Source organism: Dromaius novaehollandiae, chromosome 12, assembly GCF_036370855.1.
Source record: "Dromaius novaehollandiae isolate bDroNov1 chromosome 12, bDroNov1.hap1, whole genome shotgun sequence".
Taxonomy (NCBI): domain Eukaryota; kingdom Metazoa; phylum Chordata; class Aves; order Casuariiformes; family Dromaiidae; genus Dromaius; species Dromaius novaehollandiae.
In genome coordinates this window covers 1,366,588-1,391,303 of record NC_088109.1, presented here as the reverse complement: position 1 = coordinate 1,391,303, position 24,716 = coordinate 1,366,588, and the positions used below count along the sequence as shown (strand labels likewise).

At 50.8% G+C, this 24,716-nt stretch overlaps 1 protein-coding gene across 12 annotated transcripts in view; it reads left to right on the top strand.

Moving 5' to 3' along the window:
* The window catches only part of DAG1 (dystroglycan 1), a 60,502-nt gene extending 36,514 nt beyond the window's left edge, over nucleotides 1–23,988 (top strand). For all 12 annotated transcript variants that reach the window (XM_064518608.1, XM_064518599.1, XM_064518605.1 and 9 more), the window contains 2 exons: nucleotides 2,902–3,311; nucleotides 19,153–23,988. In XM_064518608.1, the coding sequence (XP_064374678.1) occupies nucleotides 3,030–3,311; nucleotides 19,153–21,561 (2,691 nt within the window). In that variant the 5' untranslated portion in view covers nucleotides 2,902–3,029 and the 3' untranslated portion in view covers nucleotides 21,562–23,988. The remainder of the gene's footprint in view (nucleotides 1–2,901; nucleotides 3,312–19,152) is intronic.
* The last annotated feature ends 728 nt before the right edge of the window (nucleotides 23,989–24,716 follow it).

Below are 24,716 nucleotides of genomic sequence, written 5' to 3'. Positions count from 1 at the left end.
TTGACAGGCAAACAGCTTCAGGGATGAGAAACTCTAAAACAGCCTCAGAGCCTGAGGACTCGATTTCGAGAATAGCACAAGCTGGGCATGCATCATCCTCGGAGCTGTGGAGAGTGACTGCAATGTTTTGTCCTTGTTCTTTGGCTGGTCACATCCAGGGCTTGACAAATGATAACTTTATACACTGCATAATCAGAGATGCGAGCTGCTCTGCTCTTGCAAGGGGTAAATTTTTGGAAATCGGAGCATCAGGATTCAGCAACATAAGAGGACACCTAAGATGAAAAGTGTCAAATATCCTAGCAGACAGGCCGAGCCATTTGACATTGCTAGGAATCAGGACCTTCAGAGAGTCCCTGGAGCTGTTCGTGTCAGCCCTTGGTAGATGCAGGAGCCCAGCTATCTCCACACAAGCTGCCAGACTGGTAACAGGGTGTGCCAGGACCTGTTACAAGCCTGGAGAGGGAGAACTCTTTGGTCATCTATCAGGTTACTTCAGCAGTCTTACTGAGAAATTTCTCAATCCTCATGTCTGCCCGGTGGCTAACCTGGAACTTTGTGCCAGTGAAGAAGCATCTAGAGCAAATACAGCACTTGATAGCTGTCCGTCTTAGCTGTTGTTTGTGATGGATGATGGCCTCCAAGACCAGCCTCTAGGTATTTGTGATGGGGCAGAGGGGTTGGTAATTAGTAACCTGACAGGATGAGAAAATAGTTACTGGAAAGTGTACGAACATGTACATCCTGTCCTTCTTCCTTTCTGGTCCTTTTGATGTCTCTGTGGCTGCGAAAGTTGAAATGATGCTGTGTGTTCTGCTGTATCACCTCACTGATCTGGGCTTCGGCTTGCCTGCTCTGGGGTAAAAACATACCCAGTTTGGGGGGTTGAGTCTGGCTTAGGAGGCACCAAGGCTGGCGATTCCCCAGTTCGTAACAGGATTCCTTATAGGCAGGAATTGGAGTCAGAGTTTTCCCCTTGCAGCAGTCCAAGAGCAGGGTTGCTGCCTGTTTTACAGGCTCTGAGAGAAACCTTGATATCCTTTTCCCTTAGAGAAAAGCTTTCAGCAAGCAGAGGAAGCATGTGCATGCATTTGTGCTGTGAGCCTGTTAGAGTAGTCCTGGAAGCAGCTTCTCTCACTTGAGTTTAGATCTCTGCCTTAAAGATCACAGTGGACTACCTATTAGGTCTATGCTAAATAAAGCCCATACTGGTGTGGGGATTAGTGATGGTACTTGCGTGTATTGCAGGCATGTAAACTTGCAGTGGTTTAGTCTGTTCTGCTCCTGGCATGGACAGGCCCTCTGCCTGCTGCTGCAAGCCCAAAGTGGGCAGTACATGCTCGTTCTGGGAGCAGCCCAGCAGATCAGCTTGTCCTGCTGTTGCGAAGCCCCAGGATCTCTGTTAGACAGAGCAAGAATCGGTGGGATTTCCTTTCCCACACAGCGTGGCTCCTGGGTCTCTTGGGAGGGCCTGATGTGCATCGTACGACACAGCTGGAAGAAACTAAAATAAATAGAGGTGTACTCGGAGGACTGGGAGCCACAGAGACTTGCTGTTTGTGGTTATAAGTTGGACTGGACTTGCTCTAGGAATTCAGAGTTGCTCCTCTCTCAGGAGCCCAGAAAAAGGGACTTGGTTAAAGAAGCTGTGAATGCCTAGCCCTGAGGAAGCCCAGTGCTGTGCATTCCCGTAACCTGAGCAACTTCCACTTGAGGCATGCTTGGTCAGTGCTTCTGTCCTCCAGTCCTGCTTAAAGCACTGCCTGTTTTTGCAGATTAGTCCAAGGGCTGTGCTGCCTACCAAAGGCACATCCTCCTCGGTGACTGAGAGATGCTGCGAGTGGGGCGATGCAGCTTCGCAGTGAGCCCCAAATGGCTTCGTCCTCTTCTGGTGAATCCACTGGCTGTCATGCGAATAGGATGTGAAGAGCAGCAGTGTGTGCCTGTACAGATACATGAATGGCTCAGAACACAGCCTGGAGGGAGAAGTAACTAGGGAAGTGAAGGAAATAATGGACTAAAGGAACAGGGGAGAAGAAAAGAGAGCTGTGATCCCAGGGCAGATAGAGGGGACCAAAGAGGAGGTGGAGATGGAGAGGAAACAGGTGGAAGAAGAAAACAGCCAAGAAAGAAACAACTGGAGGACCTATCTCTTCTGAGGCTATTGGCAGGGTGTGAGGACAGGTAGAGGCTTTTGCTCCAGGAAAGGTGATGAGCATGCTGTGCAAGCAGCAGGGGCACTGGTCAATGGGTAGAAGTGTGGGACACAGCATATGCATAGCTTACACCAGTCTGATTTTGGGGTCCGTATTGCTGGCCACAAAATCAAGTCTACGTACATTGGCTAATACAAAAAACTGGAACGGAAAGCAGACCTGGCTTGAAAAGCCAGGCTCATGGATCAGAGAAGCAGAAGCATCTGTCATGCATCAAGCTGTCAAGGTGGCAGCTTTCAAGCATCAAAGATTTCTTGGGGCCTTCATACTGGGTAATTAACATTTAAATTCACTGATGTCCCAGCCTGACTTCAGCTTTTCCTGGAAGGTCACCTAATGCCAGTCTACTCTGTCTCAGCATCAGTTGTATCTGCTCTGGTGCTTTCTCATTCCTTGTGGCAATCATGAGATGTCGTGGCTCTAGGAGCAGCAGAAGTATGGCTGTGTGCATGGAAAAGGAGGTGGATCTTGTTTCTTGAGAGAGGCGGTATACCAGAGAAAGAACCAAGAAGCTCTTGCTCTCTTTCCTGGTGGCGTTAACTATTTTGCTTAAATCAAAGAGCTGAAACAAAGATGATAGTGAGGCAGGTAGTCCTCCCTCCGTTGAAAGGAGGTCTGTATGTGTCAGCTAGCTGGCTTGGATGTCGTAATTAATGTGCTGATTTGGTTTCCTCTGTTTAATCAGGTTCCGAAGATTCCTAGGATGAGGCTGCTGTGAGGGACTTGCGGATCCCCGGCGTGCTCTGCAGTGCCTACAGATTCCCTGTGGTTCCCCTTCCGGGTGGAATACCGTAGCCGAAGTCTCCGGGCAGAATGACAGTTGGATATGTACTGCTGCCCCCTTTCCGGGGGAGGACTTTGCTCTCCGTGCTGCTGCTGGCGGCCTCTGTTCACTGCCACTGGCCCAGCGAGCCGTCGGAAGTGGTACGGGACTGGGAAAACCAGCTGGAGGCCTCCATGCACTCTGTGCTGTCAGACCTCCGAGAGACTGTCCCGGCTGTGGTGGGCATCCCAGACAGCTCTGCCATTGTGGGCCGTTTCTTCAGAGTCTCCATCCCAATGGATTTAATTGCTTCCAATGGAGAAATAGTCCAGGTGAGAAATGTCATTCCCCGAGACTCATTTTCAGTCCCCTGTCTGCAGTTGTATTCTTGCAGGAGCTAAGCTAGTCCCCCTGCTAACAGGATGGGTCGCGAGGGTTGCTATGAGGCAGCCTTGAGGGTTTTTAGGACTATGGAAGAAGGCTTAAAGAAAATCAGCTTTCTCACCTCACTACAAAGTTCCTTCCCTCTGCAGTAAAGAGGAGTGGAGACCTCTTTCCTAGGTGATGGTTGATCTGGTTTGTTGGCTGTGTTTTAAACTGAAATATCCAGCTCCTGGAATGATGGGCACATAGACATGAGAAGGAGATGTTGCCTCGGGATCTGGAGAGCAACAAATTCACTGGGACTGCTGCTCTGACGCTCAGGGTATTTGCTTCACTATGGCAACAAAATATTGTTAGATGCTCTGTGAGTAGGGCTCTGGACTGCCTTTGACGTAGTCTCTCCTGACCTCGTACCTAGGTCCTCTTGGGAAAGATGGGTGCCTTTCTCTTTATCTGACCTACCCTCAGGCTGCTGGTACTGCAGACCCCTGAAAAAATGGGTTTGGGGATCAGTCCTGATGGCAAGAAATTGGCAGACTGACCTGGAAGGAGGGTAGAGACCCTGCCAAACACATTTGTTAACCAGCTGCTTGCCTAGGTCATGGAGAGCTCAGAAAATTCTGGTTTTAAGATGAATAAGAAAATTACCTTCCAGTTTTGGAAAACTTTCCTAGAGAGCAGAATTGAAAAATATCTTTAAAAATCCATTTTTGGGGGGAGGGGAGAGGCACTTTGTGTTTTAGAAGATCAGAAGGAGATGGAGAGCATGTCGGGAGAAAGTCTGATGTCTCTGCTTCTCCTTGAAGGCAGGTTGGTTTTAGTTCTGTCTGCAGTCATGCAGTTACCTCAGTTCAGCTATGTGATCTCACGGCCTCCAGTGAGGGCGTTGGGACTACGATGTGCCCCGGTAGCCAGAAAAGCTGAAGAACGCATCTGTTAGTGATGGACTCTGTCACACGGGGAAGAGGAGGGCAGTGGCTGCAGCTGGGGGTTAGAGGAGTCAGAAGGGGACAGGCAGGCTGGTTTCCCAGTAAAGGCTGTGACACTTAATTTACTTTGAAGCTAGTGAGACTGGTTTGGAAGGAAGGTGGCTGCCCTGCTGTGACCATTGCCAGGTGAGGAGTGCATGCCTGTCTTCTCCGTGCTGGACACCTGTATGCCGTTTGACTGCAAGAGTCCACATAAGTATGGTGAACATCACGCAGCCAGGCAGCAAACAGTGTCCTTGAAAGGAGCAGACCTTCAGCTTGAACCTGTAGGAGCAAGAGATTTATTCAGGGTCGCTGTGCGCCCAGGTCCTACCCCTGCTGCATGGATCTCTGTATGATCTGTGCTGCCCCTAGGGCTGGGGCAGCTTTACCCTTTGCTTTGAATTCCCTTGTATTTTGAAAGGACTTATCAAGATCTTGTGTTACCGAAACAGTAACTTTGGTTTGAAATTCTGTATTGGAGTGGCTTGGCTTGGTGTCCTCTGATGGCTCCTTTGATGGCAAGAAACTGTTTTAAGTGTTACTGTAATACCATGGCTTCCTCTGTATCCTTTTCCTGGCCAGTCATCCTTGATAGCTCCAGTAGCTAAAGGAAAGCTACGATACCTTATTTCAACCCCATCTGATACCTTGCAACAAAACTTGTGCAGCCTTGGCATTGAGGCCTGTTTCCTAATACCAACAGATGCTTGGAGAGCCGCAAATGGGCTGTGCTGGAGAAAGACTGGGAGAACAATTGTCAGTTGTCTGTAGTTCAGCAAAGGCTGGGAGCGATTTTCACGCTCGTCTGTGGGCTTGCCCAAATGGGAGTTGCATCTGTTCACCTCAAAATTGATTTTAAAAAGTGACGCAGGCTCTCGGGCACTTTTGTCGGCCCTGCTGAACCGGTGTGTCTGGAAAGTCTCTCCCTCGCAGAGAACGCGGCGTTGGCTGTTGAGCGTGGCCAGCCCTTTCCACGGGGATTTGGTTCCCGGCTGATGAGAACTGCGTAGGCAGTTCGGGAGGGCTGGGATGGGTTTTTGCTTTCCCAGAAAGTTTTAGGGCAAGTCGCTCTGGTCTCTTTGGCTGCCTTCTATATCTTGGCCAAAGTGAGCTACTTGGCGGTATAAAAACATATACTTTTGGATATTGCTAACTGGTGTACTTGAAGAATGAGGGCTGTCCTCTTTGAGATGGAGCAGTAGGTCAGAGCTTAGAATGCCATGTTGTTGCCTATGCTCAGTCCTCTTAGAGAGCTAAGAAATTGGTATGATCTCAAAAAAAAGAAAAGAAAAAAGGTTGTCCTCAGCTACCAAACTCCCAGGAGCTCCGCATCCAGAGCCTGAAGAAAGCGATTGCTTCATTTCTAGATAATTCCCGCTGATTATTGCGAGGCTTGGTTGCTGTTGTGGTGGGGCTTGCCTTGAACCTGGCTCTCGGATCCTCTCCCTGCTCGTTAGCAGATTCCAGCGGCCTGTAGACAAAATATTTTTCTGTGCAAACTCGGTTGTGGGATGGCAGCAACGCCAGGCATTTGCAGCTCTGCGGAGGAGTGCCCTCACAGGCTCGCGCTCCTGCCTGGAGGACGTGGGCTCCGCACGTAATCACGTACGTGCTTCTGGGAACAGAGCTTCGAGTGTTTCCCTCACCCTCCTAATCAGTTTAGGAACAGGTGAGCTTGTATGGTTAAGCATAAAAACAAGTTTGTCCCAAAGCACTCAGGAAGCCAGTCAAAATGCAAGGATGGACACACAGAAAAGAAGTAAAATAGTAACTACCGCATAGCTTAGCTTCAGGATCGCTTCTGTTTTGCTTGAAGCTAACTGACAGCATGGCTGTTGTAAGTCAGGCCTGGTTGTAAGTCAGGCCTGGTTATTAGCAACCCCTGTCCTCCGCGTGTTGTATCCCTGAATACATCCTCTGCATGGTGGCTGCAGTATGTGCAGACACAGAGCGATAAGGTGTGCAGGCTCGTGTCGGTTCTTGATAAAAGCTAGATGACTTGGAGCAGGATGAGCTTGAGGTGATACATTTTGAAGTACCCTTACCCTGATTTGTCGTCATCTTTGGCCTGTCTCCTTATCCTGTTTTTGCTGAAGACCTTGCAGAATCTGACGTGTGAAACCTCGCAGCGGTCAGGACAGACTCGGTCAGCTGTGTCCTGTTGTTCATGAATTTACCACATTCAGGCCTAAAACTGGTTGGGTTTCCTGTCCCTGCTACTTCCATTTGAAGGCTGCTCCAGAATCAGTCTGTTCTGATTAAAGCCGCTGCTTCTAGCCTAAATTTAGAGATGGCTAGAAATATTTATATGTGCTGCCCTTTAGCTTAAATATCTCTCCTACCGTCATAATATTTACTTCCTTTTATGTATTTATAAGTGGCAGGCATATTCCCCGTCTTGATTTTATTTGGTTAAACAAGCCAATCTCTTCAGTCTTCTCTCATAAAATAAGCTTTCTTTTCCTTTCCTCAGCTTTGCAGCTGTTTTCTGCACCTCTTCCAGCGTGAGTTCATTTTTCTTGAGTTTGCGCGGCCAGAGCTATACAAAATATTCTGGATGAGATTTTACCGGAGCCTTGCATAAAGGCATTAAAACTTCCTTTTCTCCGCTATAAATAACCTTGCCTGATATATCCTACAATTGTTTGCTTTTCCATTTCTGCCTTACTTTGGCTCAGATGTCTTGTGATCAGCTGAAGTAACCAGGTCTGTAGGGTTTTTTTTTTTTCCTGTTTCCAAGTGTTCAGATTCCAAAGGAGAACATTAGCCGAAGTGCACAACCGTTGATTTTTGTGTTACTAAACTTGGTCTCTGTTTTAACTCTTTAACGTTGCCCTGTTCTTCTTGCATGAAAATCTAAGCCTCCCATCATCGTCTGAGTGCCAGCGCAGATAACCAAAGTGAGGACAGCAGCACTAGTACCGATAACACCTTTGTCAGGATTTAGGACAGCAGATATTGCAGTATGCCTGACTCTCCACTCTTATCGCCCAGGAGATGATAACCCGTCACAAATCAGAAAAGCTGACGCCGTGCTTGGCCACGGAAGAAGAGTTGTACAAAGGTGGGCATTTACAGGGTGATTTACCTGCATCCTGCATTGAGGAACTTGCAGTGATGTGACCTGGTGTGGAAGCTGTTGTAGAAAGCCCTGCCTCGCTGGTGTCTGCCATCTCCAAGTCTGTGAGAAAGGCTTCTTGAGTCTGAGCTATAAACGAGTGGCAGCGTTCTCTCTGACAGCCTGGCTGCAGAAAGTAGGAGACATCTGGGCATCAAGTGGCTCTCCAGAAACACTAAGCAGTGGCACTTAGATCTAAATATTAAATGCAGGCACCTAAAGAACAGTAGTAGTGCATTTTCCAGCCTTTAACCCTTTTTGAGAGTGGTCAGCAGAAGCCAGTGGAGTTGGGGAGCTGTGTCTCCTGCATCCTCATGTTGCAATGTATTTCACAGAGGAGGAGAGGCATTCTGTCAGTGCTGGCATTGCTGTGGTGATACCTGCCATTTCCTTTGGATTTCAGAGATAAAACTTTCAATTCCCTCTGATCTGAGTCCTTGTACAGTCCGGTAGCCTAGCTGCATTTGCCCACAATACATAAAGACACTGCATTTAATAGCTTTTGCTTAAAGACAGATGTATAAAGTATGTTGGAAGGAAAGAAACATCCAGTTTGCACTGCCTCCAAAGGCATGTTCACTGTGTGAGCTGGTTATTTGCTGTCTTTCTCAAAGGTGGGTAAAGATGCCTACTCACCTCCTCCAGGGAGCACGCTTAGGGCCACCACTTAGGCATGTCACATCAGAAGGGCACCCTGGGTGCCAAGTCTCACCTCCTTGCAATGCCTTCATGCTCGGATTCACGCTCGCTTTGGTGCCATGACACAGACTGTAGTCTCCCCGAGGCAGAAGAAAGGAAAAGCTGCCTGGGTCAGAAATGGAGGAGGATGGTCTGCAGCTCCAGCCTGAGCAGGGCAGTCCCATTTGGGTATGAAGCCCAACTCGCAGCCAGTGGAAGGAAGTAATGATCTGTTCTGCAGGGCGAGGTGAGGTTTTACAGCTTACTGCTGGCAATAGGCCATCACATACCGTTAGGACGTGCTCATCTAGACACTCACGAGAAAGGCGTCCATGCAGACTAGATCTTTAGGAAAGGTGAATGATTCAGGCCTCGGGTTCCCAAGTAATCTGCTGTTCAGGTTCTCTAGCCAATGCTAAGAAGAAATTTTCAGGTGAGCACGGCTCTATCATCCTGCTCTTGGCTGTGTCTTGGCTCCTGATTTTTTTGGCTTTGAAGTGCACAGTCTCGCCAGGGCTTTGTCGGGAAGACATAAAACATGTAGCCCCAAGAAACTGTCACTATGTGCAAACATAGCTTATGGTGAGATGATTAGAAAAACTGAATTAACTGACTTAGCTGATTTACACGGTGCGTCTATTCAGCGGGTTCCTGGGGTTATCGAAGCATTGGGTGTTAGTCTGTGCCAAAAGGAGTTGCGCTTTCTGAACAGGAGCCTGGTTTTGACACTTCCAACAGTTGTGCTATTTGCCATCTGGTGAAGTGGCTTTTATTTACCAGATTTGCTCTCATCGTTTCATAAACAGGGTCTGTAGAAGTCTGCGGAGATCAAATTGCAGAAGTCTTGACATTCGTTCTCTGCTGCCAGTGCTGTGCTGCGTGTGTCGGTCCCTGCTCTGACTCCAGAGCAGCCATCTGGGGGACAGGGCTGGACTTCAGAAACTAGCCTGAAGTTGACTTTTATGGAAGAAAAGTGCCAAATCCTGATTATTTTTTTCTTTTGTGAAGTTTAGAGATTTTTAACTGAATGCGAGCTTTAATAAAGTGGCATTTCTCAAAGGACGAGGATGAGCAAAGAGGACTCCTTGAAGGGCTGCGTGGTCAAGCTGGGTGTCTTGAAAGGCTCTCTGTGAGCTTCGTCTCTTTCCTGGGGTGCCCGTTTACCTTAGACCTTGGAGGACTAAAAAATGTAGCAACTATTTGCAGTTGTGTATGTTGGGCTAAATGGCAATGTCTGGAACAGGTCCAGGCAAAGGACGACTTGGGCAGGGCTTTGCTCAACTGCAGTGTTGCAATCTTAGGAGATAAGATGAGCTGATAAAACTGTTGGGGGGCCGGGGGTGGGGGCTGCTTATCTTTTCCTGCAGCAAACCAGAGTCAGGGAATTGGCATTTTCAGTGTGCGCTTAGTAACAAGCTCTGAATTTGGAGGAGTGGAAAATGTGACTCAATCTAATTATAAACGGGCTTTTCAGACAGGCTGGGAAGTTCCTCGTTGTGTCCTGCTGCTGCGGGCCGTTGCCCTGAGCGTACGGGGAGACCGAAGAACGGGACGGTAAATGGTGCAGAGGAGCGTCCTGCGGACAGGCTGACCTGAGGTTGCTGGATTAGGCCTTGCCTTGCCTTGCTGCTCTCTTGAATGCGGGATTTCCAGTAATCTGCTGATTGCAGGAATAAATTGCCAGGGCTGGTTAGCTGTGAGGCAGCAGTACTAAACCCCCAGCACTTGGCATCCCTCTTGTGTGGTATTTTTTGCTTCCCTTTGGCCTTTAGCTTATAAAAAGTCGCACTGAAAGAGCAGACCAGCTGAACTTTCTTCTTTTTTTTTTCCTGAAGCTGTTTGCGGCTTTTCCCGCCCCGCACTCGCTCCGCTGACAAGGGAGAAAGCAGGGTGTGGGCAGCCGGCGCCGACCTGAGCCCCTCGCGCGGGCGGGCTGCGAGTTCCCCCTCCAACAATGCGGCTAAACAAATCCTTCCAAGCTGGCGGCAGGGACGGATGAAAAGGAGGATTTCTTGGGACACTCAATGTTTTGTGGTGACCTCCCAGTGAAACAGCTGTTGTGTTCTCTTGCCCAGGCAGAGCGGGGCTCTGAATAGTGCCCTTATAACAGCCGCATCTGGAAGAGGAGCGGTCATGGTGGGAGTATGCGAGAACGGCATTCGCTGGGCGTAGCCGTTCCAGCCCTCGGCCTTTTCGGTGCCGGAGCCATTTTACCGAGCACAAAGAAGTTGGTTAGACAAAGCGATGCTCTTCAGGCAGTCGGGCTGCGCCGACCCAGCGCGGTCACACGCTTGCATCTGCAAAGGGGGGGAGCCGCTCTGTGCGCGTGAGGTTCTGCTTGCCTGTTTGATGCCTGGAAAATGCAGATTAGCAGCAGATGTGTAACTCCTTGCTCAGGTTTTTGCAAACATATAAAAGTAGAGCAGCTTCTTCAAGCTGCTTTGTCGGGTCCTTGAGGACCTGAAATTTGAACTTCAAGTCCAAGTGCCAGGACCTCTGATACAGCCTCTGCAACCTTGCTGTCCCTTAGCTCAGCTTTCTAAGCTGAAAGGTTTGATTTTTTTTCTAAGGCAACACCTTCAGTGAATAGAGCACCCAGGAAGAGCTGCGCAGGGCTTTTGCTGGGATGAGAAGAAATGTGGGGTTAGTTTAACCATCAGGAAGCAACAATTGCCGGCTGTTCCCAAGTAGCTTTCAGTCGTAACTCTGAACGGAGGTTGTGAGGTCCTGCTGGTAATGAAGGCTTGGGTCACTGAGGCTGACGTACTTCTGAGAACCAGCGAAGTCTTTTGGCTGTTTTTAGACTTTCGGGGCAGATGCTTCTGCATGAGATGTGCTGGAGCAGCTGATTCGTGTCCGTGGGTTCCCGTGCGTTTCCTCTGAAGTGTGCAGCAGCTGTTGGCGTTCAGCTGCAGCAATGCTCAGAAGAGCACTGTCTGCCGAGGATACCCACCGGCAGGTATCGAGGCCCCTCTGCAGGGAAGTGTCTGTGCTGTGATTCGGTCACTGTGCCAAGCAAATGCAACTTTCTCGTCTTCATGCTGAGGCACTGTGTCTGTGCCTGCTTGTGACTCCGTAGCTTGACCCATGTAACAGAAGGCTTCGAGAGGGGTCTGTCCTCCTTTTGCCACTGTTTTCTGGGCCTTGTGTCTCTAGGCGAGACCTATATGATGTCCTCGTTTGCAGTTTTGCTGTATTTGAGGAAAGGAAGGGGAATGTAAAATCGGAGTCATCTTTTCGCATGATCCTGTGGCTGCAGGCAGGCTAGCCTCCTTGTCAGGGCTGAACTCGAGGCCGAAGACTAACCATCGTTCTGGTCTGAGGGCTCACTGTTGCCCGCTTTAGCCCATCGTGTTCTCCGACCTGGTGCAAAGCTCTGCACAGCCTCTGCTGCTGCTGCAGGGCCTGCCCAGGGCAGAGGTACCTGGACAGCTTGTCCTCCAGGCACACCACACGCCGGCCATCGCTGTCTCCGTCTTCGTGTTGGCGCTGAGAAGAGGAACGCACCGGTTCAGACCTGCGGGCAGAACTTGGCTGCAAGCTCTGGTCATTTCCCTATACTCCAGTTTGGCTGTGCTAGGACCAAAAATCGTTAGTAGTGCCAAGGCTTCCAGCAAAGTTTGTGGTGATGTGGATGTGAAATTGGTGTCTTTACCACCATTCTGTCCGGTCTGTGTGGGACAAGGCAAGGAAACCTGGCTGCCTGCGTATCTAGTTTGAGGTTGGGGCTGCTGTTGTTCCTGCTGACAGCACTGCCCTGTGCTGCTGCAGACGGGTTGTCCTGAACAGAGTTCACTTTGCCCTCTATTCACATCTAGAGAGGGCCTCAATAACGGTATTTTTCATTATTGGCCATGTATATTAGGATAATACTGAAGGAGCAACCAAGAATAGGGGTCTATTGTACAGTTTATTATCATCAGTAAGTGTACTCCAAATGAAATTACTGGCACACTGGTCTGTCTCTCAGCAACAGAGGGACAAAGGGGGACAACTGGGGCAGTGGAAGATCTGGCAGAGCTGCAAGGGTATCCACACTTGCCTCCTGCTGAAAAGCAGTCAGGAATTTCTTTTAAGAATGATTTTGGAGGGGTGTAGGAAGCTGCTCCGAGGAATGCTTGCATCCCTGGCTGCTGCTGACTGTGAAGGGTCTTGCAGTGTCCTCTGGGAAGATCCCACTCGATGCTTCCCAAGTGCTCACCTCTAGGGCCAGGAGGATTTTACCATGCTGTACCAAAGCGAGACCAGTGGCAGACCCTAAGGTGCACGTCTCCTGGCAAGGGACCTGTTTTTTCCTTTTTGCAGGATTCATTTGGGAGGAGGAGGAGGAGGAGGAGGAGGTCTAAATACTCAGAGGGTTACAGGCAAGAATGTGGTTTTTTGCTTGGATTCCCTTGGAGGCAGCAGTTTTGCTCGCTTCTTGTTTGCTTATCTTTGTTCTGTTGAACTACAGGGCTGTAAGATCTAAGTTTAGAAAACAAATCAAATTGGGCTATCTTCTTTTATGAGCTGACTGTCTGCAGTTGGCTGGCCTAAAATAACAGGCCACATATATCTAAAAGGACTTTGTGAACAGGGTCTTCAGAGCCAGCCAGACCACTGTATGGATTTAGAATTGCAAACATGGCTAATTTCTTAATGGTCTTCAATACACTGCCAGGCTTGTGTAATCTTTAGATGATAAGCATTCGTTTACAATTATCTCAAATAATAGGAACATAAAGACGGCCTTTTTTCTTGAGTAACAGAGGAGATATTTTGAAACCAGACCCCTTGAGGAAAATGGCAGGGCTTTAGACTTAAGGCTGATATTTATTGTGTACATAGAAAACTGGAAAGCTTTTACATGAAAACTAGAGATCTCAAATCATTGACTATGCATAGCCTTAACAAATACTCTTTGAAGCAATATTTGAAAGAAATGTTGCTAGAAGAGAGTCCAGGGCTCTTTGTTCTGTGTTTCATACTGCCACAGGCACCCCAGAGAAAGAGTGGGCCAGGCTTAACGTCAGAATGTCTTAACAGGAACAACTGCGACCAGGACGAACCCAAGCAAAGGTCTCTGGTGATTAGCGTTCATTTGTGAACAAGTATTTTTATTCAGCCAGAGAGGCTGTAAGGCTGGAATAACTGCTTTGATTATCTAGCCTAATCTTGTGGGGCTCTTTCTTTGTATCGCTTACTTGGATGAATTTTTGCTGGCAGTGCAATAGCTGTGTTTAAAGCAGAGCAGCGGCTTTGAAAATTTTTGACTTGTTGACTTCCCAAAAATTTCCCAGGGGAGGCACAGACACTTTCACGGATTTCATACGTGTAATACTTGTAAATTTGATTATATTAATCGCCTTTTGCAGAACCCTTGCAATAGTCCGTGTATCTTCATAGGTTGGAGACAGCTGAGCTAGTTCAGCTCTTCTCGAAACAAGTTTAAGTAGTTTTCTAAATGTTTTAGAGCCATTGCATCCCTGCTAGAATAAGTTGTCCCAATAGCCTGCCCTGGTTTTGTTTTTCAAAGAGCCTTAATTTTTGTCTGAATCAGTCTGCCTAAAGTTCATAATCTAGCACTGGTTCTTAAGAACAGGAGAAGAACCATCCTGAGTCAGATCAGATTCTGGCCCAGTGTCCTGTCCTCAAGAATGACTGTTGGAAGATGCCTGGGGATGCTTTTCATTAAATATACTTCAAGAAAAGCAGGAGGCAAGTCTCTCCTTGCCTGTGGCCTTCACCTTCAAGATCCCTGTAGCTACAAGGAGACACTCGTTCACTGACCTAGTCTTCCTTGAAGTGGATGGCTGTAAAGATCTACAAACCAAAAAACCAGACCTTTTCCTGCCCTTTCAATGTTGTTCTGGGCTGTGCGAGGTATGGCCCTGCATTCTGGTTTCTACTCAAAACCTGTGTATGGCTAAATCCCAGAGTGATGCGTGTGCGCTGGAAGAAGCTGTAGGCTGGAAGGGTTTTCAAAGCAGGTATATTCAGACTGGCCTGTGCCACCACCTTTATTCGTTTTGCACATAAGGATGGCCACAGTTCCTAAGCTACCGTTTGGTTATCAAACATACATGTTAGGAGCACACCTGATTGCAGAAAGAATTGCCTTGCAATGTGTGTTCAGACAGGCAGGATTTGTTTTGTCTCCTGCTTGACTCATGTGGTGTGCTTAGGGAGGAAGACAGCAGCAGCAAACACTGGATCACAGGAAAACTGTATTGAGTACGTGATCCTGTAATTAAAGGCTCTTGCAGAGGGCACAGAAGGGGGAGAAGTTATTCCAAGCGTAGCCTTTAATTACACTTTTTAGCATGCATTTAACCACTACTAAGGGTTTTATCCTTCTTGATTGTGTAAGCCTCCATAACGCGGTGGCTTCATCCTGACTAACTGTGCTCCTGACCTGTGCTGAGCCCTGTCCTCCCTCTTCTGCTGTGGGCAGGTTGGTGGCTAATTTTGGCATGAGGTGACCGTGGCACAGTCCAGCTCCTGTTAATTTAAACTCTAAAATGTAATCAACACTGTTCTAACACCTCAACTTTTAGGGTGCACTATGAAAATTTTTTTGAGAAGGGGCACAAATGCAAGTCGGCTTCTGGCTGGGCCTGAGGACATTCTGTGTTTGTCCTCTTTTTGGGGAGAAATGCCCAAGAAAGGACAGTTTGGTCCTTTGTTCCTGCAGTAAGCAGACTTGATTCAGTGTGCCCGTCTCAGGTAAAGGCCTCCATTCTCCTTTGGGCTGGCTGAAGCAAAAAGCAGCTTCTGTTCTTGCTGCGGGGAGGGGCAGAAGCAGCAAATAACACTGCCAAAAACAGTTTTCTGCCAGGCAAATGGGCAAGCAGCAAAGCTGAATTAAAGTACGTTCACCTCAGGCCCTTGGTTTGGGTGAGATACCTCAGCATGTAGACCCCCGTGGCACAGCTTTCTCCATCTGCTAACCAGAAATCTGCTCTCCAGCGTTGCTTCTTAAGAGGAGCAGCCTAGATATGTCCTAACAGCTTTAAACTCTGCTCTATAAACTGCTCCCAAATGTGTCTCGTGGTGTGCTCTCCAGCTTGTCCAGGCTGGTAGAAAATGGGTTTGATTCTTTGCAGATGAGAAGAGTAAGGGTGTTGCCTGGAGAGTGGAGGGCGAAGTCTGTGCAGTGGTGGCTGAAACCCTCTGCTGCTCTTACACAAAAGCTTTCCAGTGCTGCTCTCAGCAAAAGCCTTTCGGGTCCCACGTTGCCCTTGCTGATGCACCCCGACAGAGCTGTGCGTTTGACCCTTCGGTCACTGCTGTCAGCGTGCTGGAGTCCGCAGCCAGGGAACGGGGCACCGCCGCCGTGGAAGAGCGCAGAGGAGCGAGCGCAGGGCCTGCCTGGCAGGTTTCCCTGCAGCTAGGCGCACACAGGGCAGTATTGTGAGGGAGACCACGGCCCTGGAAGGGACCTCTGGGATCCGGGAGATGTCCCTTGCCTCGTGCCCACCACCTCCTGGACCGCGTTTCGCAAATCCAGCAGCCTGGAAGACTTTCTCCTGCTGATCTCGGCAGAAAGATGCTCCAGAGTTGCACTAAAACCTAAGACCTGTCTCAGATTTCCAGCCCACTGTGTCTCTCTCCTCGCTGTTAGTACACTGACAGCGAACAAGCCTGCTCTTTGTTTTTTCTCCCCGCCCTTTTGAAGTAGAGGCTCTTTTCTTTGCCGATGAGAAGTGTGAGACCAGCCAGGGAAGTGACCCAAGTCACTTGGACTTGGTGCAGCTCTGCGAGTCCTTGTGCAGTGCCTTTAATGTGGCTGTTACGCTGCCTAAATGCTTGCCTGCATTCGGAGCAGTGGGGAAAGATACTGAGAAGTCCATCTTCCAGCTCGCAGTCTACCGAGCCCTGTACCAACAGGCATTGCTCTTATTCTGTATATCCTGGGGGCTTTTCAGAGCAGGGGCCTGCAATTAGACAGCTCCAGTAAGTCCGGCCCTGTCTCTTTACCTACTGTCAGACCGCAAGGGCACTCATGCGAGCCAAGTTATGTTGTGAAGCTCCTTGTCCAGCTTTGCATTCAGATAAATTATGAAATATGTATGAGCTTTACGGAATTGCAGAGTAGCTAAAACACCCTTTCAGGAGCAGAACGCAATTGCAGCTCTGCATTGGACTGCAGCAAGCCTCCTCCAGGCTGGGAGACCCAGGCGCATCAGGCTGTGGGAGCCTCTCGTGCTGCAGAAAGCAGGCAGACCTTGCTCTCTTGCCTGGCTATTTAAAAGCAAAACAGGAGCAACCACAACTTTGCATCGTTGGTCAGCTTTTCTCGCTGAACTCTTAACGCTCCCATCCATCTAGGAAGGTCCATGCTAAACTGCTGTATGTGTTGCGTGGGTAGGGGGCTGGCTGTGACTTGTAGCAAGTCCTCCGGGTTTATCAATCCTGGCTGCCAAATGTGGCTCCATGGTGCCTAAAAACCTGTTTCTTCTGGATGTGGGGAAGTGCCTCCTGTGGACTCTGGAAAGCCTGGCTGTGGCAGGCGGTGCACAAGACCCTGCAAACTTGCCTCCCTCCTGCCTCCAGCTCTTGTCCTGCAGGAGTAGTTGGGAGAAATGGCAGTGAATTAACAGGGAAGAGCTTTAGAAATGCCTCTGAGCTCGCTTTGCAGCGAAGCTCAAGTTACTTATTTTTGGGGCATGTACAGGAGGGGCCGTCCCAGGGAAGCGTCAGATCGTGCCGCGCTGGCAGCCTTGCCCGCTTCCACCTTGCAGCGTGAGCGGCTTCCCCTGTGGTTTGCGGTCAATGAGTGACTGTAGCGGAGACGGACGTCAGCTGCTGGGACCTGGGGAGGCTTGGGATGTACGTGCCTGCCCTCGGCTACAGCCCAGGGCGGACGAGTGCCGCTGCTTGCTTTGGCCCTACAGCAGCAGGCAGGAACACCCCAGGAATAGACATGTGTGGCTTTCCCTTGCATGGCAGGGAGGCAAGTGCCTTGGCAGGTTTTCAGGCTGTCAGCTGTGCGGGTGACAAATGGCTCTGGGGAAAGCAGAGGCCCTGTAACATGTGGTGGCCAGCAGAACAAGACATGCTGACTTGCTGGCTGACATTTCAGAGTAAAGCTGGGCCTGCTCTAGCCGAGCAAAAGGGCCAGGAGACCTTTCGGAGGGTGGCTGGACCTGTGCTTGCTGAGAAGGTGACGTGTGGTCAAAGCAGGAGGGTGGACTCAGAAAGGCGATGCTGAAAACCCGGTGGAAAAGGAATGAATAAATTGAGAAGAGGAGACAGCTGGTGAGGTTACCTCTGACTCGCTCCTCCTCTTCAGCATATGGAAATCCCAGCTTTGCTTACATTCCTCCTTCAGTTAGACTGCACAGTCCCAAGAAAAGGCTTGTTCTTGAATCAGGTTCCACTCATCCATGCCACAAGTCATGTTTAAAAAAAGTCTTGCTGTTGACCTTAAGCATGTAGTTAAATAGCGTGTTTGAGTCCTGAGGTACCTGCAGTCCAGTCCAAAGCAGCCTGTTGTTTCTGGTCTGCAAGATCAAGTAATTATGTGAAAGTCAAATCCTTTAAAACTTGCTAATTCTCAGTGTAAATACCGACTTGCACACTGCCCTGGCTGATGCTTGCAGCATTGGCACGAGCCGGGGCTGGCTGCAGCAGCCAGTGAGCCCTCAGCACCAGTCCGTGCTCCTGTGTCCCTGCCTGCCTGTGCTGGCTGTCATGGCAGTGCTGCTGGGGTGCAGGGTGCCACGTGCCCTGTGTTGACCGAACGGAAATGTTTGTTGCCTACCTTAGGCCCTTGGTTTGCCATTCCTCCAACAGCTGAGCAGCTCTTAGAAATTTGTTTCTTCTTACTGAGAGCTCATAAGCTACGAAGAGACAAGGGACACTGAGCTACAGGTCTGTATCAGCTTCAGATGTGGGCAGCTACAGTGGTGCCCGCACCATCACCACCTCCTGCCACCTCACTGAGGCTTGTCTGGACCCTGCAGGAGCTGCTCCCAGATCCTCGACTGGTGGAAGCTGTCCCCTCCAGCCTGGCAGGCCTGGTGCCTTGGCCTGGCTCTTGGGGAAGGCAGACGGGTCCTGGCCTGGAAGCGAGAGATGAAGCAGAGCTGCAGCTGTGCCAGCTCGGAGCAGCTCTGGCATTGTGGAACTGCAGCCTTGACAGCTCGAGCGTGGAGGTTGCCCTCAGAGGAGGGAGGCTGAGGTCAAGCAGATTCATTGTTGCTTCCTTCAAGGAAATCTTTAATAAACATTTTACTGTACTTTACATTTTCTGTAAAGAATCCTTGCTAGTCTGTAGGGGATCCCGGAAAGGAAGAGACTTGTGAGAGATCTATGGTGCCTGGAAAGGAGAATCAAAGTTACGTGGTGCTGCTTGAAGGACTTTGCTAACTGGTCGCTGCCCCCAGCTGTCGCCTCCGGCCCTCTCCTGAGCACCAGTCCCGGCCTGGCCTTGACCTTTCCTGAGCTAATTCAATCCATTAGCCAGCAGACAATTAACAGAAAGCATACATTTTGCCAAGCTGTTAGAGTGAATTGCTTTGCATAGTGTAGTCAGGTGAGGAAGGAAATGGGATGGCAGGGGTGAGAGAGAAAGCAGAGAGAGGAATGCAGCCCTTCTCAACAGTGCTGAGCTGTTAGATCAGCTCGGACATATCATGTAACATCATCCCAGTTTCGTAGCTGTCCCTGGGTCTTAAATTGCCCTTCTGCCCTCAGAGAAGATGAATTGCTTGTGCTTAGTAGTTGTGCAACAAGTGCTAGAGAGCTGGCACCCTGCAGGCAAGAGGCCTTTGCAGACCTTCACTAGCTGCCTGGGTTTGCTCTTCTTACCAGGTTCCTTAAGCCTTTTGGGACAGGTGCATGCAACAAAAGCAGTCTTTGTCACCGTGCTGAGACAGAGACATGCTGCCCTGTTCTGGCTGGCATGTTCCTTGCTCAGTTGTTACGCTTCAGACTTTTTTTTTTTTCAGATCTTTTAAACTAAATGTTAATTGTCAGTAGAATCAATCCTAATGCCCTACTTCTAAAAGCACCTTTTCTGTCTCTTGTATTTGACAGATATCTGAAGCTGGGAAGGATTCCTTGCCTTCGTGGTTACACTGGAACGCGGAGAGCAGCTCTCTGGAAGGCCTGCCCCTTGACACGGACAAGGGCGTCCACTACATCTCGGTGACCACACTGCAGCTCTTCCCGAATGGGAGCCATGTGCCACAGGCAGCAAACGTGTTCTCCATTGAGGTCCACCAAGAAGACCACAACGAGCCTCAGTCCGTGCGAGTGGCTCTCCAAGATATGGGTGATGCAGCACCATTTGTGTGTGGTGCAGAAGAGCCAGTCACTATCCTGACTGTCATTTTGGATGCTGACTTAACAAAAATGACACCAAAGCAGAGGATTGAACTTTTAAACAGAATGAGAAGCTTCTCGGAGGTGGAACTTCATAACATGAAGTTGGTTCCTGTTGTAAATAACAGACTCTTTGACATGTCTGCCTTCATGGCAGGACCGGGAAATGCAAAGAAGGTGGTGGAAAATGGGGCCTTACTCTCATGGAAACTGGGATGTTCCCTGAGCCAAAACAGTGTCCCCAACATCAGCAATGTTGAGGCTCCAGCTAAAGAAGGGACCATGTCTGCCCGCCTCGGCTACCCTGTTGTTGGCTGGCACATTGCTAACAAGAAACCTCATCTCCCAAAGAGGATACGGCGGCAGATCAACGCAACCCCTACGCCTTTGACTGCCATCGGGCCACCCACCACCGCTGCCCAAGAACCGCCGACAAGGATCGTCCCTACCCCGACATCACCTGCCATTGCGCCTCCCACAGAGACGACAGCTCCCCCGGTCAGGGAGCCCATACCACTGCCAAGGAAGCCTACAGTCACCATCAGAACAAGGGGCCCGATAGTCCAGACGCCCACTCTGGGACCGATCCAGCCAACCAAGGTGGTAGAAGTCACCGGCACAGCCTCTGTGCCAATTCGCCCCACGATGCCTGGGTTCATAGAGCCCACTGCTGTGATTACACCGCCTACAACCACCACCAAGAAACCAAGAGTCTCCACTCTGAAACCAGCCACACCATCCACAACAGATTCCTCTACGGCAACAACACGAAGGCCGACTCGAAGACCTAAGACCCCGCGGCCTACAAAGCCTCCTAGCACAACCAGATCCCCAATCACTAAGCTGACAACTGCCTCCCCGCCAACCCGTGTACGCACCACAGCTAGTGGGATTCCCCGGCCGTGGGAGCCAAATGAGCCGCCCAAGCTGACGAATCACATTGACAGGGTTGATGCGTGGGAGGGCACTTACTTTGAGGTTAAAATACCATCTGATACTTTCTATGACAAGGAAGATACCACCACTGACAAACTGCAGCTGACCCTGAAGCTGAAAGAACAGCAAATGATAGAGGAGAATTCGTGGGTCCAGTTCAACAGCACTAGTCAGCTCATGTACGGCATGCCAGACCACAACCACATAGGGAAGCACGAGTACTTCATGTACGCGACTGACAAAGGTGGGCTTTTTGCTGTGGATGCTTTCGAAATCCACGTGCACAAGCGGCCGCACGGGGACAAGTCTCCGGTGAAGTTCAAAGCTAGGCTGGAAGGAGACCACAACGCAGTGGTGAATGACATCAATAAGAAGATTATGCTGGTGAAGAAGCTGGCTCTGGCGTTTGGCGACAGAAACAGCAGCACCATCACCGTGCAGGACATCGCTAAAGGCTCCATCATAGTGGAATGGACAAACAACACCCTGCCCCTCGACCCCTGCCCCCGGGAGCAGATCCGGACTTTGAGCAAAAGAATTGCGGATGACTCTGGTGGCCCGAGCCCGGCTTTCACAAACGTCTTACAGCCCGAGTTCAAGCCTTTGAATGTGTCGGTGGTTGGCTCTGGCAGCTGCAGGCACATTCAGTTTATCCCCGTGACGAAGGACGGGAGGGTGATCTCGGAGGCGACGCCGACGGTGGCAGCTGGCAAAGACCCCGAGAAGAGCAGCGAGGATGACGTGTACCTGCACACCGTCATCCCCGCCGTGGTGGTGGCGGCCATCCTCCTGGTGGCTGGCATCATTGCCATGATCTGCTACCGCAAGAAGCGGAAAGGGAAGCTCACCATCGAAGACCAGGCCACCTTCATAAAGAAAGGTGTGCCCATCATCTTTGCTGATGAGCTGGACGACTCCAAGCCTCCGCCATCTTCCAGCATGCCCCTCATCCTCCAGGAGGAGAAAGCCCCGCTGCCCCCTCCCGAATACCCCAACCAGAGCGTGCCGGAGACCACACCGCTCAACCAGGACACCATCGGGGAGTACACGCCGCTGCGCGACGAGGACCCCAACGCGCCGCCCTACCAGCCACCCCCACCCTTCACTGCTCCCATGGAGGGGAAAGGCTCCCGCCCGAAAAACATGACCCCTTACAGGTCCCCCCCGCCCTATGTCCCCCCTTAACAAACGGGAGACTCTCGGTGGAGAAGGGGCCTCTAGTTCCACACCAGTGCTGTCTGTGGGCCTGCAGCCCCCTCGCCAACCAGGAACCGACACTCGAATCCCAGCCCGGTCCCGAGGAGGCCCTGCCCGGCTGCGTCCACGACACCAGAGTGCTTGTGGAACTTGGGGGACACTTGTTTTATTTTTGCCTAACAAGCTTTTATTTTATTTTATTCATAGAAAAATTCTTGGCTCAAAAACGTATTTCTGGCGGCAGGCTTCTTGCTGTGGCCGGGACCGGTGCGGAGGGCGAGGGAGGGAGGGACGGGCGAGCAGGCAGCACTGGGGTCGCACTCTGGGTCTCCGCTGTTTGCCTTTAACACTAACTGTACTGTTTTTTTCTATTCACGTGTGTCTAGCTACAGGACGTAACATGAAAGGTAGCCTAAAAATAATTAAATTCAAGGGACTTTCTGAAGTCGATGTTTAAGTTTTTACATTTAATCTGCTGTTTACCTAAACTTGTATGTATAGTTTTGGGGACAAGGGAGGGAAGTGCTATGCTAAAAATAAGCTCCAGGGGTGTTTCAGGCCTAGTTATAGGGTGGACCTAGAGGACAGACTGTTGGTGGGGGGGAGGTTGGTTTCTTTTTTTCTGTTTTTAATTTTTTTCCTTTTTTTTTTTTTTTTTTTTAATCCAAGAAATCCTATTTCTCTCATGCATCATAAAATAGCCATTGGTTTAGTCAGACTGGCTTGGGGTACCTTCTGCGAAGCGTCGGGGCAGCTGCCTGTGGCTCGGGATGCTCTCGCTGTCCCGCGGGCAGTGCTGTGCAGGGGCAGAGGAGCTCGGAGGGGGATCTGCGAGCGGGGCCGTGCGCCGGGGCACCCACAGGGTGCTGCCGGCACTGGAGACAGGCTCTGCGCTGCACCAGCTTCTCCCTTTCAACAGTGAAGGTTGCAACGGGTTTGGGTGGGTTTTTCCTTTTTTTTTTTTTTTTTTTTAAACTCCCTGAGAGGTGTTTTGGCAATGATGGGATATTTTTTCCGTAGCGCAGTGCCATCTCTTCGCTTTGACTCCTCTTTGAGCATCCTACCTAACAGCCTCTTGCCTGCCCCCAGCTCTCCCGACCACCCTGGGCTGCAGACTTCCTCCCGGTCTGCTCTGCGCACAGATGCGGGTGAAGCCATCTGGCTGTTGGAAAAGGAAAAAAAAAAAAAAGAAAAAAAAAGAAAAAAAAAGCGCCAGAAATAGTTAATAGTCAAAAAAATCAGTGAACTCTCAAATCTAATTTTTTACTAAATTTTTGATACAGCCTCAAATTGTTTTATTAAAAAAAAAGAATTAAAAAATGGTAACGCTGACAGCAGTTTGTATGAGCTTAGCTTCTTAGTATCAACTCAGTGGGACTGACTGCTTTGCTCACATTGAGTTTGTCTCTCATTGTCATCGTTAAATATTAGGGCCATGGTTAGGTTTCTTGCCTTTTTAAAAGGACCTTGCACCCATCTCTCCCACAAGGTCAGGGCAGCCCCTGATGGCTGCCTCTTGCTTTATTTCATTTTAAGGTTTTTTTTTTTCTCCTTTGGACTAAATCATTTTAAGCATGGATTTCTTTTTGACCGTTTGAGAACTATTTTTGGTACCTTTTAGAGGGAGGAAAAATCCTTTGCAATAACGCGTCCCTGTCCCTGCCCTCGCCGGGGATGGGGCTGGGCAGACACTGGCTGACTTTGCACACCCAGCAGACACTTTAAGCCATATTGACTGTTTTGCAAAGTACGTTTGTGTGCCGACGTGGCCAGGGGCACGCGAGGGGGTGAGTGGCCCAAACGGCCTTCATCTCTTCCTTGCTGGGGTGGCTTTTTCCTTGGAGCCTTTTCACTGCTGTCAGGAGCAGGCGCCGTGTCTGATCTCGCGCGGGGCCCGGCCGGCAGAGGCAGCGGCCGTGCCGGGGGGGCGATGAGAAGCCCGGGCCGCCTTGTTTTGCGACGGCGAGGCCGCAGGGCAGTCCGAAAGCCTCTCCCCAGGGGCGTGGGAGAGCGCGGGCCCCCTCGGTGGCAGGGCCATGCCGCTCGGCCCCCGGACGCCCCGCGCGTGCTGCAGCCGGAGCCTCCCGCGCTGCTGTGGCTGCCGGCCGCCCGGCGCCGGTGGGGCGCAGGCGCAAACGGCAGCAGGCCGGGGCCTACCTGTCACCATAGAAACTGGAGGCGAAGGGGCAGTGAACAGAATAGCAATGGCAAAGGCATTCTCATCGGCCGCCTTCCCCGTAGCGCCAGAGCTCTTTATTTATGCCACTAGACACTGTAATGTTGAGGGAATCATGTATTAAAGTGTTCACCAACCACTGATGTTTTTATTTCCGTATATAATTATTTTCAAGATGTGTTTTTCTGCATTCTGTAAAGAAACATATCGACTAAATAAACCCGTGTACTTTACTACAACCCTGTCTCCGCGAGAGCGTTGCGGGCTCGGCTGCGAGGTAATGGGAAAGAGGCACTCGGCCCCAGGGAAGGCCTGGCGGGATTCGGGGCGCCCCGCCGCCTTCGGGCAGCGCCAAGCGCGCGCAGGCTCCCTGGCCCAGAGCTCCCGCTCTCCGGCTCCAGCTGCAGGAGACGAAGTGCCGGCCACGGCGCCAAATTGATTTAAACCCTTCTCATGAAACCGCTTTCCAAAATCCGTGAGAAGGCAGATTTGGCTGCCCGGCTTGTCCCGCCGGCAGGGGAGCCGCGGCGTTTCGTTGAACAGCCCGTCCCGGAGAGCGGTGGTGCCCGCGGGGAAAAATGAGCTCCCTCCCGCTGCACCGCTGCCTCGGCATGGCGGGGAGCCGGGAGCGAAGCTGCACTGCGTGTGGGGCTGATCCTGGCTCGGCCACGCAGTCGGTTCCTCGGGGGGGAGGAAACGGTCAGGGGGGTTGTGGGGGCCTCTGGTAGCCTGGGCGCGACACGCTCGTGCTGGGCGGCCCCTGGCGCCTTGCGGGCGACCTCAGCCGCTCGGAGCCCGCAGACGGGAGCGTTTCGGGGCTGCTGCCAGGCAGCAGACGTGGGTCGGGCAGCCCTCGCTGTCCCTGCGCTCGTGGCCCCGAGGGCTCCTCCGAAGCCCCTCGCTGGGGACGGGGGGCGGCGGGACCCCAGAAGGCCTCGAGGGGCCCCAGCGGCTCCCCCCCCCCGGG